Below are 10665 nucleotides of genomic sequence, written 5' to 3'. Positions count from 1 at the left end.
TGTTTGTATTTTACCTACTGTTGGTCTCATAGACATACATGCCTAGTTAGTGAGAAAGTGAGAAGAGCTACAGTATACAGGGAATGCTCTTGACCTGTGAATTACATCCCCCTTTCCCAATTTTACATATAAAGGCCTCATGCACACGACCGTTGTTGTGTTATGTGTCCGTTGTTCCATTTTCCGTGACTTTCTGCGGACCCATTGACTTTCAATGGGTCCGTTGAAAACTCGGATAATGCACCGTTTGTCATCCACGTCCATGATCCGTGTTTCCAGTCTGTCAAAAAAATATGACCTGTCCTATTTTTTTCACGGACAACGGTTCGCGGACCCATTCAAGTCAATGGGTCCGTGAAAAAACACGGAGGCACACAAGATTGTCGTCCGCGTCCTTTTTTTCCTATCATTTGCAAGGCAAACTTGACTTAGATTTTTTTCACTTTCCTTCATGTCTGGTGATCCTTTTAAAATCAAAGAAGACACACGGAAACAAAAAACGGAAACGGATCACAGAACAACGGAACCCCGTTTTGCGGACCGTGAAAAAATACTGTTGTGTGCATGAGGCCATAAATATATAAACAATAAAAATATAAACATATTAGGTATCGCCGCACCCAAAAATGTCGGAACTATTAAAATATTTGTAAAAAATTCTTGTACTGTGAGCGCTGTAACGGAAAAAAAATCAAAACACACAATTCGCTATTTTTTTGTCATCTTATTCCCCCTATAAAATGAAATAACAATGATCAAAACAATTGACATACCACAAAAATAGTACCAATACAGTTCATTACGCAACAAAGAAGCCCTCATATAGCTCTGTAGACCTTTTCCCAAAGGTTTTTATTTTTAAAAAAGTAGCAAAATAAAAAAAAACTATGCAAGTTTCATTTTTAGAGCATAGTGAACACTGTGATGTCAAAACCTCAAATCCTTGGTGGAATTCTTTTTTTTTTTTTTTTTCAATTTTGCCACACAAATAATTTTTTTCCTATTTTCCAATACAAAATATGGTAAATTAAATGGTGGCATTAAAAATGCATAGTGTTTCACAAAAAATAATCCCTCATATAGGTATGTGAGCGAAAAAATAAAAAAAGTTATGGTTAGGGTCCATTCACACGTCCGTAGTGCATTGCGGATCCGCAATACATCCGGCCGGCACGACCATAGAAATACCGCAGCGTGCCGGAATGCCGGATCTGGCATTATTTTACATTGAAATGCATTAATGCCGGATCCAGCCCCAAGTGTTCCGGGAAAACGGATCTGCATGCGCAGACATTTTAAAATGTGAAAAAGATAAATACCGGATCCGTTTTTCCGGATGACAACCGGAGAGATGGATCTGGTATTGCAATGCATTTGTGAGACGGATCCGCATCTGGATCCGTCTACAAATAGTATCCGTTTGAACACAGATTGCTGGATCCAGCAGGCAGTTCCGACGAGTGTGAAAGTAGCCTTAGTATAAACATACTATGTTGGGAGAATTACTAATCCTGTAAGGAAATTGTATTACACTGCCCGGCTGCTCCAAAATGAAGACTCTGAAAATGAATTTCTTTCGAGCTTTCTGTAGCTATACTGGACCCTGCCATATACTGTAATAGCATTACTATCTCTGAAGAGTTGTCTGTGCCCCTAGATACCAGGTTCCTAACATCTGTCTGATGTCAGTCCTTATTTCCCAGTGTTGCAATCTAGAGTCGTTTCAGTTCTCCTGAACTTTGCTCCTGTGTTTGTCTGGTGGAAAGTTTCATAGTCCATGACATTCTGCTGAAAAATCACTGGGCTACAAAGAAGCAAGGGCTTGCCTTCCGTTGGTGGATCGTAATGGAGTTTATATCTAACCTCGGCGCTGGGGCTTTCAGGTTTGTAATTTGTTGGTCAAATGTAATGTTAAATGTGTATCACGGGTCTTGTTTCACTGTTTTATAAAATAATTATTTCACTATTTTCTTGCCTCATGATGGACATACATGGTACTAATTATAATAAACCAGCGTGATATCGCAAATTGTACTATATTAGTATGTGCAAAGTTAGTCAGCCAACTTTAGAGGGTAAACCAGGTAAAAAAACCAACTTTCTGAAATATTACCGATTATTGGGTAAACTAGTATACCTCTACCAGACAGACAGCGAAGGGCAGGGGGGACATCTATGTGCCAACATTAGTTCTCAAAAAAAGATTTAAATCCAGAAACATTCTTCAAATTGGTATCAACCCAAGCATCTAAAGCCCACTATTCCCACCCTACATTGACAGGTTATGACCTCATTGTCAGATCAGATTGTGTATGATAATAGTTGTTACACATTGTAAAGCATATACTATGTGACAATCCCCAGGTCAGTTTTATTAAAAGTAAAAACTCTGTCATCAATTCTGACAAGTTTTTAGAGTCAATACTTAGAACAATCTTTCTTTAAGGGCTGTTTCACACAAGCGAGTCCATTGCGGGAATCACACTCCGTGTGTGAGGCCTAGTTCACACGAACGTATGGCTTTTATAGTTTTTTGCGGTCCGTTTTTCACGGATCCGTTGTTCCGTTTTTGAGTTCCGTTGTGTTTCCGTTTCCTTTCCGATTTTCTATTCCGTTTTTCCGTATGCCATGTACAGTATACAGTAATTACATATAAAAAAGTGGGCTGGGTATAACATTTTCAATAGATGGTTCATAAAAAACGGAACGGATACGGAAGACATTTGGATGCATTTCCGTATGTGTTCCATTTTTTTTGCGGACCCAATGACTTGAATGGAGCCACGGAACGTGATTTGCGGCCAAATATAGGGCATGTTCTATCTTTCAACGGAACGGAAAAACGGAAATACGGAAACGGAATGCATACGTAGTACATTCTTTTTTTTTGCAGAACCATTGAAATGAATGGTTCCGTATACGGACCGTATACGGACCACAAAAAAACGGCCCGTACACTCGCAAAAAAAACGTTTGTGTGAACTAGGCCTGAGGGTGATCCTCCGCTCTGGACTTGCAGGAGCGCACGGCATTATCATGATCTATAATGCTATGTGTCTCTGCTTGACCTTATTTCCACAGAATCATAGTGACATAAAGCTGTCAGTATGATTCTGTGGAAATAAGGTCAACCATAGACACATAGCATTATAGATCATGATAATGCCGTGCGCTCCTGCAAGTCCAGAGCGGAGGATCACACTCACACACGGAGCGTGATTCCCGCAATGGACTCGCTCGTGTGAAACAGCCCTTACAAGTCTGCATTTTGCCATTTCTTATTAAGTTTCTGTTATTTCTCCTGATAATGTGTAAATAAATCGGCAACTATGTGTCAATCCGTTCCCAACATCAGCCGTACATGTACGGATGATATTAGGTCTTTAAAGATGCCACCTGTTCAGAATCAAAGCGGGTGCCATAGCCATGTGCCTGTTTTTTTATACAGCAGAGTCCCAGAGACAAAGCGTTTGATCAGCGACAACGCCGATCATGGACTTTAAATGCTCAGATGCCATGATCAATTGCAACCACAGCATCTGAATAGTAAAATCCTGGGGCCCAAACAGCTCCCACATGCCGAGATCGAGGGAGTCGTTCATGTTGCTATGGCAGCCTCGGGCCGTCCGAAGGCTCACAGGCCTACCACAGAGAGGTTCCGATACAGTCCTACCTTTGGCGGGTCTCCATAAGAACACAGTGAATGTCCCAAAAGCTGCAATGTTAAATCACTGCAGTATATAGGAAAAGTGATCAGATGATCGCATGTTCAAATTCCCTAGGGGGAACAAATAAGCGAAAAAAGTTAATAAAAAAAAAAATAAACAATAAAAAAACATCATTAACATTGCCATGTCCAAAAATGCCCATGCAAATAAAATATAAAAATATTTATACTGTGCAGCAAATGGTGTGAGAAAAATAAATATTTAAATGGCTAATTTGACTTTTATTTGCAGCTTCTCCTTCCCCCAAAAAATAAAATTGAGTAAAAAGTGATTAAAAAGTTGTAATAAAAACTACAGATCATCCTGCAAAAATGAGTTGTCACCTCTCCATAGATATAAATCTAAAAAACTTACAGGGGTCTGTATAAAAAAAATGTTTTTTCAAAAGTAAAAAAAAAAAAAAAAACACAAGAAAGAGAATGAAGGTAACAGGTCAGTTTTACGGCATAAGGAACGCCTTAAAAACAAAACTGTAGCGGAATAGCCATTTTTTTCTAGCTTCCCACTACATCGTATGCAATATTAAATAATGCCATTAGAAAGGGTAACTTGTCCTGCAAAAAACAAGTCCTCATATGGCTATGTGAACAGAAAAATAAAAGTTATGGATCTATGTACGCTGGTGTCATAAGAAAATAAAGTTTTTGGGAGTGCAGAATTATTAGGCAAATGAGTATTTTGACCACATCATCCTCTTTATGCATGTTGTCTTACTCCAAGCTGTATAGGCTCGAAAGCCTACTACCAATTAAGCATATTAGGTGATGTGCATCTCTGTAATGAGAAGGGGTGTGGTCTAATGACATCAACACCCTATATCAGGTGTGCATAATTATTAGGCAACTTCCTTTCCTTTGGCAAAATGGGTCAAAAGAAGGACCTGACAGGCTCAGAAAAGTCAAAAATAGTGAGATATCTTGCAGAGGGATGCAGCACTCTTAAAATTGCAAAGCTTCTGAAGCGTGATCATCGAACAATCAAGCGTTTCATTCAAAATAGTCAACAGGGTCGCAAGAAGCGTGTGGAAAAACCAAGGCGCAAAATAACTGCCCATGAACTGAGAAAAGTCAAGCGTGCAGCTGCCAAGATGCCACTTGCCACCAGTTTGGCCATATTTCAGAGCTGCAACATCACTGGAGTGCCCAAAAGCACAAGGTGTGCAATACTCAGAGACATGGCCAAGGTAAGAAAGGCTGAAAGACGACCACCACTGAACAAGACACACAAGCTGAAACGTCAAGACTGGGCCAAGAAATATCTCAAGACTGATTTTTCTAAGGTTTTATGGACTGATGAAATGAGAGTGAGTCTTGATGGGCCAGATGGATGGGCCCGTGGCTGGATTGGTAAAGGGCAGAGAGCTCCAGTCCGACTCAGACGCCAGCAAGGTGGAGGTGGAGTACTGGTTTGGGCTGGTATCATCAAAGATGAGCTTGTGGGGCCTTTTCGGGTTGAGGATGGAGTCAAGCTCAACTCCCAGTCCTACTGCCAGTTTCTGGAAGACACCTTCTTCAAGCAGTGGTACAGGAAGAAGTCTGCATCCTTCAAGAAAAACATGATTTTCATGCAGGACAATGCTCCATCACACGCGTCCAAGTACTCCACAGCGTGGCTGGCAAGAAAGGGTATAAAAGAAGAAAATCTAATGACATGGCCTCCTTGTTCACCTGATCTGAACCCCATTGAGAACCTGTGGTCCATCATCAAATGTGAGATTTACAAGGAGGGAAAACAGTACACCTCTCTGAACAGTGTCTGGGAGGCTGTGGTTGCTGCTGCACGCAATGTTGATGGTGAACAGATCAAAACACTGACAGAATCCATGGATGGCAGGCTTTTGAGTGTCCTTGCAAAGAAAGGTGGCTATATTGGTCACTGATTTGTTTTTGTTTTGTTTTTGAATGTCAGAAATGTATATTTGTGAATGTTGAGATGTTATATTGGTTTCACTGGTAAAAATAAATAATTGAAATGGGTATATATTTGTTTTTTGTTAAGTTGCCTAATAATTATGCACAGTAATAGTCACCTGCACACACAGATATCCCCCTAAAATAGCTAAAACTAAAAACAAACTAAAAACTACTTCCAAAAATATTCAGCTTTGATATTAATGAGTTTTTTGGGTTCATTGAGAACATGGTTGTTGTTCAATAATAAAATTAATCCTCAAAAATACAACTTGCCTAATAATTCTGCACTCCCTGTATATTAGAAAAAAAAGGTATATACCGTAATCCTGAAATTTCCTAGGCCACTAGGCCTAAAATATGTTAAGAGTTCATGTCTTTTGAGAGAAGCTCACTTACATGGGCCATAGGCACAATGATCAGTTGATCCCATTAACTTCTATGGGAAAGTTTTCTAGGCATGCTCCATGACCTGTGCAGAAGTCAGGAGGGAGCTGATAAGCTGTGACTTTACCTATTGTGAGGTGGTACTTGTCATTGTAATTCTGCCTGTGGTGATAATGATAATGGCTACTGAAAAGTTACCTGTACAGAACAGGAAATGGTGTCCTATTATTAGGCCTAGTAGCCAGTGTGTAAATTACAGGATTATTTGCAATGTTTTAAAATATAGTGACGTGGAACCATTAAAAAAAAAAAATATATATATATATATATATATATATATGTTTAATATAAAAACATGAGTTAAATACTAGGTCATTTTCTGATGATACATTCCCTTTACAATGGTTGTCTCACTTCAGAAAATGGCATTTATCATGTAGAGAAAGTTAATACCAGGCACTTACTAATGTATTGTGATTGCCCATATTGCCTCCTTTGCTGGCTGGATTAATTTTTCCATCACATTATACACTGCTGGTTTCCATGGTTATGACCACTGTGCAATACAGCAGTGGTGGTTGTGCATGCACACTATAGGAAAAAGCAGTGGCCTCTCTGGTTGCCGGGACCATGGGAGCGCATGAGGCCCGTGCTTTTTCTGATGGAAAAACGTTATTACAAGAAAAAGGGTCTGGATACAAACATGCCAAATGTGTGCCACAAAAACAATGGCACAATAGGAACCTAGTTATGTGTTATTTTTTTTTTTTACGAACCTATACGTCTGATGTGGATTTATTTTTTTACCCAGTTTATGAAACAGATTTCATCCGACAATTGATTTTCTATGGGTTATACAGTATAATCAAATGTCTTAGCGGAATTCTGTTGCACTCATGTATTTGTGATTTCTAGGTCTGTCTCATCAGTAGGCTCAGAGATATCTCGAAGAGTGAAAACTGTCTCCGCACCACCACAGAGACCTTTCCGTGTATGTAGTCATGACCGATCCGTGCGCAAAGGAGTTACCGCTGGCTCCCTGCGAGAGCTCATAGCAAAGGTGAGTTAATGGAGGTTTTTTTTATAGAATCTACGTGTGTTGGTGCCCCCTCCCCAATTATACACAATTTTTTGTGCATGCGTTATATCACACAATTATATACAGTGATTTAGGAGTTAGCACTAGCTACAGTATAATATCCCTAGCAGTCTAGAGTGCGTCAGCAGTTAATAACGACCTGGTTGAAATTGATGAAGGTGATTAATATCCATTATCTATGGTGATATAGTGTGACTATGGGTTAATGTTTAATATCCCTGGAGGCAGGGGTAGGATTCAAATTTTTAACAACATGTTCCCTACTCAACAGTGGACACATGGCTTCACGACACGTTTATATATGCATACACCAAATATACACTACACACACATACCACCCAACTAAGGAGCTAAACTATCAGCGGCGCACAAAGCAATGGAAGCGAACATCTCCAGCCATCCATATAGGGACTCAGCCAGTAACACGGTTGTAATTTTAACAACCGGGTCTGGAGAACTGGAGGGAACTGGCTGAATCTCATGCCTGCCTGGAGGTCTACGTTGGTTTAGTGGTCGGGTTGTCCCAATGTAGAAGGCTGTAGAAGGCTGAGAATCGGTTAAAAAAATAAAAGAAGCAGAACTAATTTCACCAATCCCCTACCAATCAAATCCCAACACTTCTGGGGTCCCCTCACTCGTCTCTCCTCCCTGGTCCCTTCTGGCACTCAAAAAATGATGACTTGACCAATGACTGCCTGAGGCATGTCATTGGTATGAGTAGTGGTTGACTGAGGGGCCTTTTCCTGCATCAAGAGGGCCCAGGAAGAAAAGGCAGGCAGGGGATCTGGGAACCATTGAAATGGGAGTGGCTGGTGATCAACATAGGATGTATTGCCCACTTCTGGGGCCCTTAGGCGGGAAGGGAGTCCCAACATCCCTGTTCTTGAGTTAGATGCCCAGAGGTGGTACCCACATCAAGGAGACACTTAGGCTTATCCTATGGATGTCTAAGGGCTCATGCAAACGTGTGTATCAGTTTTTTCGGTCCGCAAATCTGCAAAACATAGATACTGCCTGAGAACCTGCTGCCATTACAAATGTCCTATACTTGTCCACAAAATGGGCAAGAACAGGACATGATTAATTTATTTGCGGGGCTGTGGAACAGACTTACGGATGTAAGTCTGCATAAATGGGTCTGCATCTGATCCGCAAAAAATGCAGATCAGATGCGGACCAAAACTATGGCCGTGTGCATGAGCCCTAAATGTCTAAGATGGGAACACCAGGTGTGGTCTTCTATGAGTTTTGCTCAGGCTGTCATCTCCTGTGAGGCTCTGTGGGCGTTCCTGTGGATTTCACATGCACCAGCACAAGCTCTTCTGCCCCACCCCCAAATCCTGTTACACAGCACAGCTAGCAGCCACTTACATAGAGTTGCAAGAAAAAGTATGTGAACCCTTTGGAATGATATGGATTTCTGCACAAATTGGTCATAAAATGTAATCTGATCTTCATCTGAGTCACAACAATAGACAATTACAGTCTGCTTAAACTAATAACACACAAAGAATTAAATGTTACCATGTTTTTATTGAACACACCATGTAAACATTCACAGTGCAGGTGGAAAAAGTATGTGAACCCTTGGATTTAATAACTGGTTGAACCTCCTTTGGCAGCAATAACTTCAACCAAACGTTTCCTGTAGTTGCAGATCAGACGTGCACAACGGTCAGGAGTCATTCTTGATCATTCCTCTTTATAGAGCTGTTTCAGTTCAGCAATATTCTTGGGATGTCTGGTGTGAATCGCTTTCTTGAGGTCATGCCACAGCATCTCAATCGGGTTGAGGTCAGGACTCTGACTGGGCCACTCCAGAAGGCGTATTTTCTTCGGTTTAAGCCATTCTGTTGTTGATTTACTTTTATGCTTTGGGTTCTATGCTTTGGGTCAGCTCTCTAGGACGTACTGTTCCTGAGAAATTCCCCAAAAATGACCTGCATTAGCCAATACAAGCCTGCGAGTCTATCTCTTCAAATCCCAACTGCCATACACACGGTCACATGTCCCTTATTAGCCAATAGAAGCTTGCAGGCTCTTAGTCTCCACATACACACAGTTTTACTCCAGGTTTCCATAACAACCCAGCGCCATACACACGGTCACATGTTCCTTATCAGCCAATAGAAGCTCGCAGGCTCTTAGTCTCCACATACACACAGTTTTACTCCAGGTTTCCATAACAACCACACATTTTTCTTCACGGCTGTAGATAAGCTTTAGGCTAGGGCTACACGACGACATGTGTTGCTTGACAATATGTCTCACGACACATAGGGCACAACTACACTGCAACATTGATGTCGTACTACAATTTTTATAATGATAGGCTATGGTGTCGCACTGCGACATGCTGCGACTGTGACAGTCACAGAAAAATCCATCTTTGATGGATTTTTTGCGAGTGTCGTGTCACAGTTGCAGCATGTCGCATTTCGCAGTGCGACACCATAGCCTATCATTATAAAAATTGTTGTGCGGCATTGGTTGTCGCGCGACACATGTCATCGTGTAGCCCTAGCCTTAAAGGGGCAGAGCGTTGTGGAGGTCACTGTTAAGGGGGCATGGGCCACTATTTAAGGGGCAGCTGCTGTGGCGCTCACTGGTAAAGGGGCGGGCACTGTAGAGGTCACTGTTAAAGGGGCATTTACTGTGGCAGGGCCAGTGCAAGCTACATTTTGGTTCCCCCCCCCCCCTTCGCAGCTCACCTGGCCCTGGTCCCATCTGTAGCAACTGGCTTCTCCTCTGTGTGGTCCTGGTATCTTCTTTCTGCTTCAGACAATCGCTGGTTTGAGGATCATAGGTTTTAGAGGTGGATAATAAGAAAAAAATATTTTCCATTGCACCTCAGGTCAGACCAGCAATCAGACCCCCAATGTTAATCAGACCTCAGATCAGACCCCCAATGCCTCAGATCAGCCCCCTATGTCAGCCATCAGCCTCCTGTTCTGCTTTGCGTTATTGACTGTTGTATAACACTAGTCAGACAGCTTAACAATAATTCAGAAGTCAAGATACATGAGAGATCAGATCTGTATATATTTTTTTTTCTGAATAACTTTGTAAAACTACAATATAAACATAAACAAAACATATGTGTCAGTACATAAAACATAATACAGCAGCCTCACTCCATCAGTGAGAGTACTCTCAGACAATTCCATCATAAATCCAGGAATAGATCAAGAGCTCCTCTGCATGGAGTCTGCTAGATCCAGGAGCAGTCATGAAATGGAGGAAATACAGTTCCAGGTTAAAGGTTACTGCCTTTGACTCTGAGAAAAATACACTTCCTGTAAAGTTCTAGCAAAGTAGAAACTAACTTTGACCACTAGATGGCAGCAACGTCAAACATAACATTGCAGTATAGTCATTACAGCACATTACATACATTTACTATGCACAATATGGGCAGAACACTCCCTGTCTGGCATAATTATTATGTCACTACCTAAATAACTACTGCTATGCAGAAAAAACATATAAACAGGAAATGGAATCCTAGCTAATCTGAAACTAAAACTATAATGTCAGTTAT

The 10665-nt window shown here is 41.1% G+C and overlaps 1 protein-coding gene across 1 annotated transcript in view; it reads left to right on the top strand.

Annotated features, from left to right (window-relative positions):
* The first annotated feature begins 1776 nt into the window (after positions 1 to 1776).
* LOC122932488 (cell death activator CIDE-B-like) overlaps positions 1777 to 10665 on the top strand; it is a 35067-nt gene continuing 26178 nt past the window's right edge. The window contains exons 1-2 of the mRNA XM_044286922.1: positions 1777 to 1883; positions 6941 to 7085. Coding sequence (XP_044142857.1) covers positions 1846 to 1883; positions 6941 to 7085 — 183 coding nt within the window. The 5' untranslated portion in view covers positions 1777 to 1845. The remainder of the gene's footprint in view (positions 1884 to 6940; positions 7086 to 10665) is intronic.

This window comes from Bufo gargarizans, chromosome 3 (genome assembly GCF_014858855.1).
Source record: "Bufo gargarizans isolate SCDJY-AF-19 chromosome 3, ASM1485885v1, whole genome shotgun sequence".
NCBI classification, from domain to species: domain Eukaryota; kingdom Metazoa; phylum Chordata; class Amphibia; order Anura; family Bufonidae; genus Bufo; species Bufo gargarizans.
Note: the sequence above shows the minus strand (reverse complement) of the source record. Positions and strands in the feature narration are given on the sequence as shown.